Here is a 15,843-nt window from a genome sequence, read left to right on the forward strand (position 1 = left end):
GCCTGCCACCACCTCCAGCTCACCAGGTCCAAGTCTGACCTCATCCCCCCACGCCCCCTCCACCTACGGGGCCTCCAGCCAAGGCCTGCAGTCATCTAGACCCCTCCTTCTCCTTCTGTGGCCAGCCAGTCCCCAAATCCTGTCAGTTTCTTCAATTCCACATCCTTAATATTCCTCATCACGATCTTTGATCTTCGTGCCCACTGCCATCACCTCTCAACAGCCTCATGAGTGGTGCCCCAGCCTTCAGGCAGCCTTCTCCAAAGGAGCCGAGGGGTTCTTCCTAAAATGCCAATCAGAGCCCCTCACTCCTCTGTTACTTTTTCCCCTACGGCTGGTAGGATGAAGTGCAAGCCCCTCTCCCCATCCTTCATCTTCCTCTCCTTTCCTCCCCACCCCCACAAGTCCCACTAGCACTTCTACCCTGGCCTGGCCTGCAGAAGTAGCCAACAGGTCACCTCCTCCGGGAATCCTCCTGGATCACTTCCACACACAGCCCCCGCCCCGGTCCTCACCCGCCCCCGGGCGAGGCCTGGCTCCCTCTGGTGTGCTCTCCCCGCGCTGAAGTGTCCTCTGTGAACCAAGGCTCACAGCACCCGCTCTCTTGAGAGCCTCCCCACTCGTCTGTCCCCCTGACAACGCTGCGAGAGCCACGACGGCCCGGACCGGGTCGGCTCTGCTCTCCACGGTCCCCTCGGGCCTCGGCGCACCCGACTGCTCTGTGGACTTCTGTTGAATGGATGAATCAGGAGCCCTCACAGGCCTTGCAGAGGAGGCAGAAGCCCCGCAGGTCCTAAGGTGGGGCCGCATCTCCGTCCGCTCACACCCGCCCCGACTCCCGCGGGCCGAGAAGTAGCGGTAACTAGAATCCCCTCGCCCGGCTCCGCCAGCCGGGGCCGCCTCCTCCCTCCCCCATGCTCCCGCTGCCTCCGCCCCTCCCTCCCTCCCTCCCTCCCGTTCTTTGTCTCCCGGGCGCCCGGCCTCCCCGCCACGCGCCCCCTCATCGCCCCTTCCCTGGGGACCCCCCGCGGATCCCCGTTGACACGACGCTAAGAGTATCCGCCTGCCAGGCGGGGGACCCCGCGTCCAGCCGGGCGGGGCGGGGAGACGGTTTCTCTCTCTCTCTCTCTCCCTCCCTCTCTCTTCTCTTCTCTCCTCTCCTCTCGTCTCCTCTCGTCTCCTCTCCTCTCCTCTCTCTCTCTCTCTCACACACACACACACACACACACGCACACGCACACACACGCACACGCACACACACTCGCACACACACGCACACACACGCACGGAGCATCCTCCCGTCAGGTCTCCTGGTCCAGCCCCTCCCGCCGTGCCTCCTGCTTCCTGCAAACCTTCTCCTTCTCTCTCCGAACTCCCCCACCCCCACCCCCACATTCCCTCCGGCTCCAAGACCCCCCTCGCTGACCCCTACCCCTACTCCCGGGATGGAGCGGATGGAGCCAGCCCGGAGCCCCCCGAGGCCGGGGTGACTGTCCCCCGCCCCTCTCCCGCCTGGCCCCAGCCCCAAACACCATGGGCCTGAGGGGATTCTGAGGCGCCGGACGCTGAAGATGACAGATGCTGGAGGTGAGGTATTGGGACCCCAAGAGCCCCAAGTTGAACGGGGAAGCGGAGCTGGGGGGGTCTCCGGCTTGCGGTGGGAACCCGAGTGGGGTTGGATAGGGCGAAGAGACAAGGACCTTTCTTCCCCTGTCCCTAGGGCGGCCCGCACAGAGCCAGGGTTCTGGGCCGTTAGGAGATGGGGTGGAGATAGGATTTGTGTCCCTAATCCTCTCCCTTTGCCCGAGGTCCGGAGAGATTAATTTTTTTAAAAAACTGGTGTTGGGGGAGGGGGGAGAGCTTAACCCCTTCTTGCCTGGTGCGGAGTTGGACTAATGGATCGGACAGAACTAGCCACTTGGCTCTGATTGGGCAATAGGGGCCCCGAGAGTGCAGAAGGTGCCCTGTCCTCCACCCCCACCCCATCTCCAGCGGTGCTTGCTGGATGCCCCCAGCTTGGGCCTTATGGGAGGGGGTCGCCCCTTTCTCTAGCTCCACACTGCCTCCCCCTGCCCCAGCCTCCTCTCCCAACCATCCCTCCCCAGTTGCACTTCTTTCTCGGGCTCCTTCTCCTCTTCCAGGGCCCCTTTCCTCTTTCCTTCCCCACTGAGGGCCGCCTCTCTCCTGGCAGCGGATTCTGCCCTTCTGCACCCCTCCCCTGGGCCTCACTCAGGGCTGCTGGAGCCCTGTCTGTACTGCTTCTTCCCCTGGCCCCGCTGCCGCCGCTGCTCTCAGGCTCATCTCCTTCTTGCTCTTTCTTCCTCTGCAGCTCTGTAGACTGACTCTCCACCAACCTGTCTCTGTCCTGCTCCCCATTTCCTCTCCAGGGCTTGTGTACCCTTTCTTTGTCTTTCTCCTTCCCCTGGGTCCCAGGAAACTTGGAGTTCACCTGCCTCCCTTTCTCATAGGGAAGGGTCAAAAGTTATTGGTGTTCTTCCTCCGGGAATTGGGAAGTTTTGGGAGGAAGGAGTGGCCTGGTAGAGTCAGAGCCCAGACTGCATCCAGAGAACAGGTTCATTTCCACCTTGTAGTGGTTACCTGGTTTGAATGTGCATGTATGAGTGTGGCGCGGGTGTGTGTGTGTGTGCGTGTGTGTGTAGGAGTGTAATGTTGTAGGAGTGTAAATGGGGGGGATGTCTAATTTACCAAGGTTCAGTGTTGGAAGGGGGGGTGGGAAGGGCCTGGTGACATTCTGATGTCATGCTTCCCAGAGTTCCCCAAGGGACAGTGTAGGGAGGGTCCCCCATACACCCCCCAGGGAGTTAGTTGTTGAAGAAAGCGGTTTGTGCTGAATCAGAATTCATTCGGCACTGATGTGAGCTGGAGGCCCCAGCCCACCCCAGAGCGTACCTGAAAGAGGATGGCATCCACAAGAGGGTCTCCACCCTAAACTGGGACCTTGAATAAAGAGCACATGGGGTCTCCATTCTCAGGTGGTCTAAGAGAGGAAGCACCCTCAGGGAACCTCCATTCTGTTGGGAGAGGCAGTTCTTATCTTCCGAGATTCCCTCTTCTGATGGGGAATGCTGCCCCTTCTCCTCAGGAGCTCCCATCTGATGTGGCAGAGATGTGACCCAGTTAGGGAATCAATGAAGTATGAAAAATTACTCATTTCCTAGTAGTGGGGAAGAGTGGATTTAGAAATTATATAGACAAATGAGAGGAGTGAGGGCTATCTAGGACAGCTTTCTGGAGGAGGTGGCAGCTAGGTCCTGGTCAGATGAGCTTTGCGATGGAAGGAGGGAATTCAGTTCATTCTTAGGGGCAGCCTCTCTTCCCATCTACCCCTTCAGGACAGGAAGAGAGGTTCTAGAACTTCTCTGTTACTAGCACCCAGGGTTGAAGAACGGCAGGAGGGTTCCTGGAGGGCCCACATCCCTGGCTCCTTCTCATACCTCATTTCCTGCTTGCAGCCCCAAGCATCCGCAGAGCCTGGGGTAGCTTTGAAGCGTATCCGGTCCTAGCGAGTATGGACCAGCTCCCTTACCTCTACCCCTGTCCCTTCTCCCAGCAGTGTTCTTTCCTCATGAGCAGGTTCCCAAACTGCAGATCACCACCCAGGACAGAGCTGAGGGGCAGGAGACTGTGGTCAAGGTCGAGTTCTGCCTCTTATCTCCTGCATCTCAGTTTTCCCATCTGTAAAGTGGGGACACTAAGAGTCCCGAGCCTGGACAGTTCACAGTGAGATGAATCTATGTAATAACAGAAGAGGAGAATCGGAAAAGACCAAGCAGGCATGAGGTAGCTTTCCTACACCTGTCAAATGGGTGGTCTAATGCAGTGCTCTGCCCTTCTCATGGGGACCTGAGTGTTAGAAGTAATTGGAGATCACGTCCCAGGCATGCAGCATGCCCCTGACCCTGAGCTTCCTCCTTCTCCCCTCATCTGATATTCCCTTGCTTCTCTGACACCCAGGCTTTGGTTTAGGGATGCTGCAATCCTACATCTGCTAGGAAGCCTGCCCAAATTGTTCCGGCTACATATATCCTGCTTTCCCACCTGCCCTTCCTTTCTTACTTCCCACAAACAAAACCAAACCCCTATCCATCCATATTTCTTCCCAGAACATTATCTGGTGCATCATAGAGATTTGGCTCTGCACTGTTCTGCTACGGGTACTCTTTATACCCTTCTGCATCTGTGAGTCTGTCTTGAACTGTGAGAACTGTGACTTTGTCGAGAACAGTGGCCCTGTTGATGATGCCAGCTTCCTGAACAGCTCATGTTCAGGAAGACAGGTGGTGAGTGCACCAGTGATGAGAGTGGGGGGAGGCAGGACTGGGTGATGGATGGGAAGATGGATGGGTGGATGGTATAAATTGACGGATGTAAAAATGGGTGGATGGTTGGACGGGGCGGATGGTGGATGGATGGGTGGCTGGAAAGATAGATGTTTGGACAGATGATGGATGGGTGAATGAGTGGACGGTGAATAGGCAAGTAGATGCATGGATAAGTAGGGACGTAAGTAGGTGGGTGGATGGAAGAACCTGGGTTCTCATTTTGATCTTGCCATTAACTTATTATGCGACCTTAGATCAGTCATTCTCCTGTCTCTTTCTTTATTTGTAAAATGAGAGGATTGGATTTAATAGTCTCCAAGATTTCTCCCAGATTTGATATTGGACAGCTTATGATGATTAAAAGCTTTTAGGGAATGCTAATGACGGAAGGGCCCAAGACAGTGACGGGGAGAGAAGTTCAGTGACCCGTGTGCAGGCACTCGGCAAATCAGCTTGGACCCGGGCTTCAGGACAGCCTGTGTCTATACCCTGGACTCGCTTCTACCTCCTGCCTGCCCCAACCATCTGGGCTGTGGTTCAGATGATTTCTCTTTCAGGGGCCAGAGAAAGAGTTGTAAGGAGAGGTGAGGGCCGGAAGGCTAGGAGCAGGTAGCCATTGGCAGCTCCCTTGCCTGCACCAACCTGAACCTCTTATCCATGGTCTTCTTTTCCTCTTTCTCCTCTTGTCCTCCCAGCTCTCTTGAGTCATGGCTTCTTCAAAGCTCCGAGAACCTGCGGATGAGGTTTTCGGTAAGTTCTGTTTGGCTCTATCTCTAGCCAAGGCTATCGGGCCTTGGCGGAGAGGAGTCCTGGTAACTTCAGTGTGTGTGTGTGTGTGTGTGTGTGTGTGTGGTGTGTGTGTGTGTGTGTGTGTGTGTGTGTGTGTGTGTGTATTTTGGCCTTACAGCCTGATTTTTTGTCACCATTATCTGAGTAGATACCCAATTACAACACGATGATAATAAGGGTCCCCATTTATTAAGTGCTTGTCTCATGCCAGGTACTAGGCTAGCACCCCCGTTTCACATGCACTGTATCATTTAACCCTCACAACAAGGCTAAGGAGTGTGCCCACTTGTCCTACGCCTAGGACACGGAGCACAGAAGTGACTTGCTTTAAAGATCACACTGCAAGTTAGTGGCAGAGCTGGGACTAAAACTCCAGACTGCCTAACTCCCTGCTGGCAGCCACTGTGCCGTATGTACACCAGTATTCCCCAGCGCAGGTGACACAGGTTACCTCCGAGCTGCATAAATAAGGGACCTCATCTGCATGGATGTGCAGGGAAATCAAAAATGCATAACACACACTCAGCATCTACACCCTCGGGGCACCCCCAGACTGACACCCCTGTGTTCTCACTGGGGTGCATGGACACCCCCCCCACCCCATCATTTACCCCCTGCAGCCTTTCTATTGTGTGGATCAGAGAAAGACCACTGACGGGGCACAGCTCCCAGCATGCACTGGGGTGGAAAGGCTGTTTACCAGCTGGGTTCGGTGGAGGAACGTGGAGGGCGCGGTGGAGGCAGAAAGCTCGCGTATGCAGCCCTCAGGACTCTCAGCTGGGAGGGGCTCCTAGCTGTGGAATGCCACAGGGCCTCCAGTTTCTCCACCCCTGCCTCTCATCTCTACCTTCCTTGCCCTCTCCTCCTCCCACTTCCCCGCTCACCTCTCTCTCCCCTGTGGCTGCCACAGGCCCCGGCAATGCCAACGCCGCCCGCCGGAACTGCTGCCTCCTGGCTCCTGGGGAACTGCTTCCCGGCCTGGCCTCCCTGGGGCCTGTGCATGGAGGCTTTGCCTCGGGGACGCCCCCAGCCTCGAACTGTCTCTGGGCCTCAGACTCTGAGTCTCTCCATCCCCACGCAGGCCCAGCCTGACCCCTGGCCTGGCAGAGGCGAGCTCCCCGTTCCTTGGGCTTTTTGGCCTCCGCTCCCCCACCCCCGACCCTTCCTGTTTTCCTTCTCCCTGACCTGCTGAGGTAGCTGCCTGCCTGGCAGCCCTCCTGAAGAGAAAGGCGATGAAATATTCATGACTTCCCACTGCCCAGGGCCGGGCTAACTCCCAGGGAGAGAGGGAGAGGGAGAGCAAGATAGTGGGAGGGATGGACAAGGTGATGAGGGCCTGGTAGAGTAAGGGACCAGAGGAGAGGCTGGCCCCACCTTGCCTCAAAAAGCCCCAAGCCCCTTAGGAGTTCCTTTGCTCCCTAGACCCTCCACGGTAAGATGACCATGGTTTTGATGTGGCCCAGATTCAGGTGCAGAGAGCCCTTCTCCACGGCCCAGGGCGGCTGGGCACCAGCTGCGCGCTGGACGGGTCGAGGAGGCTCATGAGCTCCCTTCCAGGAGCCCTGCCTACTGTCCTTAACTCCCTCTGCACCCTGGGCCAAACTTTCCTCTCCAAGGAAAGTAAGGGCCTGTAAGGTGAGGGGTTGGACTCACAAGTCACTCCCATCTCTGCCTCAGAGGACGTAGAGAGGGCTTGGTGGTTACACACGGAGCCCTGGAGCCGGAGCCCGAAGGCCTATGACCCTGGCCTGCTCTTCACCAGCCCTAACCCTCGGGCAAATGAAGGCTGCCCTGGGGGTTCTTGGAGTCGCTTCCTCCTTGGGTTGTGGGGAGGTTTAAACGAGCTAGTAACTGTAAAACGCTCAGAACACTCATATACACATACACTCTCTCACACACACACTATTCTATGCCTGTGTTAGTGCAGTGAACAAAAGAGAGAAACGTCTGCCTTCACGGAGCTGACGTTTTAATGGGTGGAGAGACAATAAACTAAATTAGTAAAATATATGGTATGCCAGAGGATGACAAATGATATAGGAAAAAATTTAGCAGTGGGGGTTTGGGGGGTATTCTAAATTGGGTGGTCTCTCAGTGAGAGAAAGCATTTAAGCAGAGACTTGAAGGAGGTGAGAGAGAGAACTGTGCAGAAATCTGTGGCAAGAGCCTTGCAGGAAAGGGAAGAGGAAGTGCAAAGGCCCTGAGGTGCAGGATAGCTGGTGTAAGGAAGAGCCAGGAGGCCAGGGTGGCTGGAGCAGAGGGAAGAAGAGGGAGAGAGTCGCTGAGCTGCCTGAGTCTGGAGGCCGTGGTAAGAACTCGGCTTCTTACTCTGTGAGAGATGGAAGTCACTGGAGGGTTCTGAGCGGAGGGAGGCGTGACCTGGGCTGACATGTTTTATCAGGATCACTCTGGCTGCCGGGTTGAAATTAGGCCGTAAGTGGGAAAGGGAGGAGGAGGGAAGACAAGCCGGGATGATCTGTAATAATGGAGGCAAGAGGTAGTAGTGACCTAGACCAGGAGTGCTGTGTGTTCTCCCTCTCCTTTCCTCTCCCCTCCTCCTTCTCCCCACATGTATACATGTATGTAAGTGCGTGTGTATACAGACACATATACACAATATTTTACTGTGGGAAGTCAAAAGTAGAGAGACTAGCACAATGTACCCCATCATACGCTTACGTACTCATCTCTCAACCTCAACCATCATCAACTCATGGACAGTCTTGTTTCATCTACATCCCCTTCCACTCTCCACTCCTAGTCTCCTGGATTATTTTGAACCTAACCCAAAACATCATGTCATTTCACCATAAATATTTCAGCATGTCTAGATATATTTCCAAAGTAGACCTAACAGGAATTGTGGACGGATCAGTTTGCAGGGTGAGAGGGAGAGGGAGGAATCACGGGTGACTCCAGGGGTTTGGCCTGAGCAGCTGCAAGGATGGAGATGCCATTCACTGAGCTGGGCAGACCGGGCAGCTTAGGGGGTAGGGAGGTCAGGTGTCCAATTGTGACATATACGTTGAAGATGCCCATTGGACATCCAAGTGGAGGTGTCAAGTAGGCAGCTGGACACATGAATTACCAACTGGGTCTGAGAGGAGTGACTGGGTGGACAGTGGGGCCTTTCAGTGAGCCAGGGACAGAGAACCAGTTTGAGGCAAGGTGGTGGGTTCATTTGATGGGCTGAGTTTGAGGTCCCTGGGTGATTCTGACATGGTAAGTTCCCTGGCAGGTGCTGAGGTGCCCAGACTTGGAATTCAGGGGAGGGGTCAGAGTTGGAAATAGGTATAGGTAGTAGTTCAGCCACTGGGGTGGCTTAGGGGGTGTCTGCAGACAAGGGAAAGAGGAGCAGGCAAGGCAGGGCCTTGAGTGATGGGATGGGGTCCCTGAGATCATGAGGGGTGGAGTGGTGAAGAAAGGTCTTAACCCATGCTGAGGTCTGGGAAGAACCTGTTCTGCCTGGAGAAGCTCAGGGTCACTGCAGAGTGAAGGTTGCATTCTCCGGTGGAGCAAACGGAAAGTGAAACTTGGAGCAGGAGGGTCTATGCATAATCTGTTGGGTTTGCCTACTCTTCCGCATGTCCTCATCCAGGACCTAGCCCTGGGCCACGGACCCCAGGACGGGAGAGACAGGCTTCAGGGGTCTGTAGGCTTTCCTCTCTAACACCGCCGCTGGCTTTTGGGGGTCCCTCTGCTCCAGTTAACTGTGAGCCCTCTAGATGCTCAGCAGTGCTGTCTCTGAGCGTGACCTTGAGCGTGGCACAGCAAGCCAGTGTCCCCAGCAGGGCCAATCTCTGGAGCTAGACTAGCCAGGCCGGCGCGGCGCCCCCTGCTAGCCAGGCTCAAACCCCAGACCATTGCTAGCTGCTGGCCTCAGTCAAGAGACTTAACCTCTCTGATCCTCAGTTTGCTCAGCTGTGAAATGGCCACAGCAGCTGTGCCTAGCCTGCGGGTTGTTCTAGGTAGACAAGGTGTTGTATGTATGTCCTGGCGTGTAGTGGGCGCTTCCTCAGTGGTAGCAGTTACAACCATGCTCTCTCCGGCCTCATCCTCCAGTCCTTCCCTCCACAAACCTGCCCTCCCATTGCCCTGGAGGTGCCCGCCCCCAGCTTCCCTTCCTCCCAGCACTGCATATACCAGTTTTGCCAACCTCCTCTCTTGTAAACTCCCATCCAGACCTTAAGACCCAGCTTTGGTGTTTCCTCCTCCAACCCATCCAAACAGAGCCATCCTGTCCTCTGTGCCCGTGAGAGGTTCCATCACACACTGCATGTATGAGCTGATATGTCCAGCTCCCTGCGAGACTGTGAAAGACCCAGCTCTCCGTCTCATAGGACTATCAGTGCCCTGCGCTTGGAGACATTTGTGGAATGCCTGGGTGTGAGTACAGGTGGCCACTTGAGGTGGGCCTCCGGGATTGCTGTCCTCATGTGTCTGGTCTCTGCCCCTCTTCCCCGGTTTGCAGACCTGGACTTGGCTGTGCCAGAGACCGTCAGACTGGACAGCAGTTTACACAAGGCCCGAGCCCAGCTACTGGCCAAGGGCCGGAGACACAGGCCCTCCCGCTCGAGGCTTCGGGACAGTGCCAGCTCTGCAGAGGATGGTGAAGGCTCCGATGGGGCCGGAGGCAAGGTTGGGGCAATCCACCCAATCGCACATACCCCACCCACCCTTCTTGCTCCTGGATAGTCCCTCCAAACCACTCTTCCAGGGAAACCACACCCCTAGACTTCTGACATCATAAGGCTAACAAATATTAGCTGCAGTTCAATTCTGGCTAATCTCATCCTTTCAAGGAAGGTATTAGCCCCATCTTCCAGACGAGGAAATTGAGGCTCTGAGAGGTTCACTAACAAAGTCACACAGTTAGGAAGTGAAGGAGGCGGGATCCAGCCCCAGCCCATGTGACCGGAAGTCCCGTTTCCCACCTCTCGCTGCCCAGCCACCTCTCGGCCCAAGGCACGAGGAAACCCTCCCTCCAAGTCCCGGAAGGACCTAGGAGCCCCGCGCTCCCCTCCGGGAAGAGGGGAGGAGGGTTGGCGGTGAGCGGCTGCCCCTTCCCCAGGTGACCGATGGCTGCGGGAGCCCCCTGCACCGGCTGCGCTCACCTCTGCACTCGGGCCCGGGGTCCCCAGCCGGGAGCTCCTTCTGCCTGGAGCCCCCGGGGTTGCGGCGCAGCCTGGACGAGGACGAGCCGCCGCCCTCGCCGCTCGCACGCTACCGACCCCTGCACAACGCCGCCTCGCACGAGGGCCTGGCCGCCGCCTCCTGCTCGCCGCCGCGCTCCGCGCCCTCGTCCGACAGCTCGCCCAGCTTCGTGCGCCGCCATCCCCGCGCCGAGCCGCACAGCGAAGGTGAGCGGCGGCCGGCGCGGCGCCCCCTGCTGGCAAGAGGTCCCTTGGGCGCCGAAGTGCGTGGCGGGATCCGAGGGGCAGGGTGGCTGGGGAAGGTGGGGAATAAAGACCACGGTTCTTTCACTCATTTCCCGAGCGCCTTAATATGTGCCAGGCACTGCTGGCCACTGACACACACAGAAGAGCAAGCAGATGCAGTTCTCGTCCTCACGGGGCTTATAGGTTCGAGCAGAAACAATCAAATCATCCATTGATTAAACGTATAGTTACAAGGTGTATTAAGTGCTATGTGAGAAAACAGTGCGCGGGGCAGGAGAGCATATATCAGCGTGAAAGCATCCTGGGAGCAGCTGGGAGCATCCTGGAAGGCTTCTCTGAGGAAGTGACATGTGAGCCAAGATTAGAAGGTTGGCTACAAGTTGGACAAGATAAAATTAACAGTAAACAGCAGTGGTCCCTACGTTTTCAGCGTGGTTTATGGTTTGTCTAAGGCTTTCATCAACATCTTATTAGGTCTCATGAAACAGGCAGTGTCATTATCCCCGTATTTGAGATGCAGGAAGCTCAGAAGGTAGTAACTTGTCCTAGGTCACACAGCTAGTGAAGGGCACCAGAGCCAGGTTACCTGATTCTAAGTCGAGAGAATTCCTACCACCTCACTGGCAGCTGGAAGAGGCAGACAAGCCACCACCCAGGCTGTTTTCTTCCTTCTCTTCCACAAAAGATGACAGCCGGGATGCCAGCCCACCTGAGCCCGCCAGCCCTACCATCGGCCTGGATAAGAAGACTCGCCGCAAGTTCCTGGACCTGGGGTGAGTGGAAGAGGGGCCAAGAACAAAGGCTTGGGGATGGGGGTAGCACAGTGGGCAGCACTGTCCCACTCCCCCTCGCCCTCCCCACAGGGTCACCTTACGCCGAGCCTCCACTAGCAAGAGCCGGAAGGAGAAGGGCAGCAACCGTCTGTCCATGGGCAGCAGGTAAGAGGTACCCACAGCCCCTCAGCCGCAGCTTTTGCCCCCAGCTCCCTGGGGGCCCCAGCCCTCGCCTTGGTGCCCACACCCATGCAGGGCGCTCTCTCCACAGGGAGTCGGTGGAGGGGTCCGGCAGGTCAGGGGGCTCCCCGTTCCTGCCCTTTTCCTGGTTCACAGACAGTGGCAAGGGCTCGGCGTGTGCTGGCAGCACCACCTCCCCGGCCTGCTCCCCTAAACACGAGCGCTTCAGCCCTAAGAAGTCAGCTTCTCAGGTGAGTCTGTGGCCCTCTGGCTCCCATACTGGCCCCCAGACTCAGGTGACATGAAGACATACTTCCCCCTGGCTTGGGCTGGGATCCAGGCATTCCTGGAGTCCATCTGTCTGTCCATGGAGCCATTCCGTGATCCATTAATTCATCCAGTTTCTGAGTTCAGGCATTCGCTCATTCACTTGTTTATATGCTGAGTGGCTCCTTCATTGATTCGTTCATTGCTGCCTCCAGGATCCCCTAGTACACACCCGGCCTGAGGGCTCCTCTATCCCTGCTAACTCTCCTGCCTGGCTCAGTTCTGGCCCCATGTCCTGTCTTAGGAGCTGGGCTACGTGTGTGGTGTGGTGATGCTTGGGGGAAGCAGAGATGAACAGGACCCCAACCTAGCTAGTGCTCAGAAAGTGCACTAGCTGTGGGAGAAGTGAGACCGAGTAGCAGAAGCAAGAACGGGCAACTGTTGACATTCCCCGGGACTCCGCGGTCTACAAAGCTCTGAGCGCATGTTTTTGCTTTACTCTCACAAAGGCTCAGTGAAGTGGGGAAGGCAGACACACTCACCCCCATTGTACAGATGAGCAAATGCAAGCCCAGACTGAAGGGATGTGCCTACAGACTCAGTTGGATTTAGGTGCCAGGCGCTATGACTCCCAGCCCTGTGCTTGTTCTGTGATTCTCTTTCTTATGTGCAGCCTGGTCAGAGATCAGAAAACTGGAAATTCAGGGGAGAAGGGATCCCTCCCTTTCTTCCTTCCCTTGTGCTGGGCCCTGGTGAACAGACACAGCCCAGGCCCTCACAGAGCTCACAGTCCAGTGAGGACAAAGACATCTAACCAGGTTTTTACGAGCCAGGGTGCTAGAAGCCATGCTGGGGAGGCACAAGGCAGAGACGTCCGACCCAGCGCGAGGGAATCCCAGTCTGCTGTCTAGAAAGCGACACCAGTCTGACCTCCTCCATTCCTGCTAACTACTCCGCCTGGCTCAGTTCTAGCCCCACGTCCTCCCAGAGGCCTCAGATGCGATGTCTCGCACGGGTTGCCGCGCCCTGCATGGCCGCCTAGCTCCTGGCTCACTACGAGGGCCCTGAGCAACTCCTGGTGCCCAGCCCTGGGCTTCAGCTTCCTCTGGATGGGGCTGGAGGGTCGGGGGTGACTGCCTTGCGCTTGGAGGTGAGCTCTCTCCTCAGCAGCGTGCCCCCGCCCCCCCCGTCTAGGAATCCACTCTGAGTGACGACTCCACACCCCCCAGCAGCAGCCCCAAGATTCCAAGTGGTCCCCGGCAGGCGGCCAAGTGTTCCTACCCCTACCACACACTGTCCCAGTCTTCGGATGAGGTAAGCAGGCCCTGACGTCTGACGCAGCCAGGTGTGCGGGCCACGGGCCACGCCTTCCCCCCTCACGCTCCTTGGTCTCCGCCCCAGTTTCTGGATGAACCCCTCCCCACCATCTACCACTGGACCAGTCAGCAGGTGGGCCAGTGGCTGCACAGCCTCAACCTGGAGCAGTACGCTGCCGAGTTTGCTGCGAGGCAGGTGGATGGGCCGCAGCTACTGCAGCTGGATGGAAGCAAACTGAAGGTGGGTCAGAGTACAAGGACCACGACCCAGCCAGAGCCTGAGGCAACCTTCAAGAATTAGGATCCCCTCATCCTGACCTTTCCACTCCCGTTAAGACCACTGCCCTGGCCTCTGACCTCTAGGCAGGATCCCCGGCCTGATCGCTGCCCTCTAGTATGGGTTCCCAGTCTGACTCCAGCCCAATTCCTCAGTTTGACCTTCAAGCTCCAGCCCAAGTCTCCAGGTTGACCTCTGACCTTGAGGACTAGCCTATCATCTGACTCTTCACTCTAATCAGTCTCCCGTGGTCACCTCACCTGATTCTTGGAGTCTTAGTCTCCAAGACTAAGAATCTTGGAGGCTGGTGGTTGTGGGAGGGAATGAGTCGGGGGTGGGGTGGGGGGCGGTGGCAGGGGGCTTCTGGCCTGTTGTGCACCCTCTGCTGAGCTGCTTGGGGAAGCGGTGGTGCAAAGAGTCCCCCAGGAAGTCTCTGGGATGGAGAGGGGACTCAGCTACTGACTAGCTGTGTGACCTTGGACATTTTGCTCCCCGTCTCTGGGCCTCAGGGGATCAGGCAGGGTCATGCCAAGGCTGAAATCCTGAGTGGAGGAATATGGGAGCCAACCCTCTACCCTCATCTCTCCCAGTCACTCCCATTCCAAATTCTTGCCCTGAGGGTTCTGATCCATCAGCAAGTCTGGGAGGTGGAGGCTGAGGGCTGGCAAGAGCTCCGGATAGAATACACCTGGGGCACAGAGAACCCGGGGCTTGGGTTGGCCAGGCCTGGGTGGCTCCGGGGCTCTTCCGCTCACCCTTGGATTCCTCCCCCAGAGCCTGGGGCTCAGCAACTCACATGACCGGGCGCTAGTGAAGCGGAAGTTGAAGGAGCTGGCAGCGGCCGCTGAGAAGGAGCGCAAGGCCCAGGAGAAGGCTGCACGGCAGCGTGAGAAGCTCCGGCGCAGGGAGCAGACGGCCAAGAGGAGCTAGGGGGACGGGCAGGCAGCTGCTGGGCTCTGAGGGCACAGGCCGCCCGGGGAAGTGGGGCCTGGCCCCATGCTCTCAGGAGGAACAGCCCTCTCACCCTGTCTTCTATCTGGACCCAGATTCCTCAGAAAGGGAGACCCCAGGGGGAGGACCCAGTAATAAACCCCATTTCAAGGACTCGTCTGGCACAGGGTTCCTGGGGGAAGTGGCAGATTATGGGCAGAGAAGCCAGGGCTGAAGCAAGTCTGGGAGCCCAGAAGTGCCTGAGTCATTCCGACCCTCTGCCCTCAGGCCATGGTGGTCCTGGGACCAGCAGTGAATTAGGAGGCCTGCTTACCTACCAGAAGCCCTGGGCTCAGAGGGGGCCGGGCGTCTCTGCAGGAGCAGGTAGATAGAGCAGCTCCTTGCCAGCTCTCCCAGGTGACTGTGTCGGGACAGCCCGTTCTGCTCCGCAGGGAGGCTGGTGGGCCTGCAGCACGTTGCATGCAAGGTGGGCTCCCAGTCTGCACTCCTCAACAGGAGGGCAGAGAAAGCAGCATGAGTACCCCACATCATCTCTGCGAGGACTTCAGAAGGAAGGGAGGAGGCAAAGCTCCTCCTTTTCCCTGTCCCTGTCCCGTGGGTCTCTGTTGAGATAATGCCCTTGCAGGTCTGCCCCTCCTGAGGCCCAAAGCCTGGTCTTTGACCCACTCTCCAAGCTGGGCCCACTTCTGCTGCTCCCTCAGGGGCCACCTGGGCCCTCCCTGAGGACACAGCAAACTTGGGAGCTGGTGGCCACGGAAGACACCCCCTACCAATGCCTAGATGGTCCTGAACTGGCGAATCCTCATCCCAGCCAGAGAGGCAGAATCTGGGAGGTCCCCCGGAGGCTGCTAAACTGGAAAGGTCCATCAGCCGTCCCCCATCTGCCCTGGTCCCTAGCGAGGCCTCAGTGGGTTCCAGAACTGGCAGACAGCGCGGGCTCCGGTTCCTGGGCCACAGGGAGGGGTGGGGCCGGCTCCCTGGGTGGGGGTGGAGTCCACCCCAGCAGCCCAGAGCAAGCCACCTGTCCTTGTGGGGAGGGAGTGTGCGGCTACGGTGCTGCCAGCGGCTAGCCCAGCTTCTGGAGCGCTGGCCGGAGTTAACAATGAGGCCAGCGGCCTCTGATTAGAGACCTCCCTCCGCCTCCTCCCATCCGTCTGGAGCGGTGGACAGGACCCGATGCATGCCTGCTCCCCTCGTTCCAGCCCAGGCGCTGTGGCCTGAGGGCTACCCCTATTCCTGGGTCTCAGTCCTTTCCTCCTCTCTGCTATCTGTGCCGGGAGAGGGGCTTCAGAGAGGGGACTGAGATATGGGGGCATCAGTACCATCTGGGCCCAGAGGAGGGGCCGGTGGGGAAGGTGAAAAGTCCCCAGGTCCTTGAAGCCATCGGGAGTTATCTGGGTGCCCACCTGCATGTGAAGGGGGAGGCGGTACTCAGTTTATTTCAATAAACACTTACGACGTGCCAGTGACCTTTCTGTCTGCCCCAGCTGGGGGGTTGGGCTGGGCCCCGAATGTGGGAGGCCACAGTCCCGTCCCTGGGTGCCGCAC

At 57.6% G+C, this 15,843-nt stretch overlaps 1 protein-coding gene across 3 annotated transcripts; it reads left to right on the plus strand.

The window, feature by feature from the left end:
- Positions 1–1,224: 1,224 nt before the first annotated feature.
- Positions 1,225–15,757, plus strand: SAMD14 (sterile alpha motif domain containing 14; the record flags this gene model as incomplete). 3 transcript variants are annotated; one of them, XM_079905817.1, is made up of 10 exons in its annotated part: positions 1,225–1,587; positions 5,039–5,093; positions 9,604–9,770; positions 10,204–10,492; positions 11,217–11,304; positions 11,395–11,469; positions 11,576–11,735; positions 12,946–13,065; positions 13,153–13,308; positions 14,119–15,757. In XM_079905817.1, the coding sequence occupies 9 exons, from the start codon at positions 5,051–5,053 to the stop codon at positions 14,272–14,274; spliced, it is 1,254 nt and encodes a 417-aa protein (XP_079761943.1). In that variant the 3' UTR covers positions 14,275–15,757. The 3 variants fall into 3 exon arrangements, with proteins under 3 accessions (XP_079761943.1, XP_079761942.1, XP_079761944.1); XM_079905818.1 differs by lacking the exons at positions 1,225–1,587; positions 5,039–5,093 and adding an exon at positions 9,431–9,518; XM_079905816.1 differs by lacking the exons at positions 1,225–1,587; positions 5,039–5,093 and having other exon boundaries at positions 9,423–9,770.
- Positions 15,758–15,843: the final 86 nt, after the last annotated feature.

This window comes from Stenella coeruleoalba, assembly GCF_951394435.1.
Source record: "Stenella coeruleoalba genome assembly, chromosome: 19".
In the NCBI taxonomy this organism is placed as follows: domain Eukaryota; kingdom Metazoa; phylum Chordata; class Mammalia; order Artiodactyla; family Delphinidae; genus Stenella; species Stenella coeruleoalba.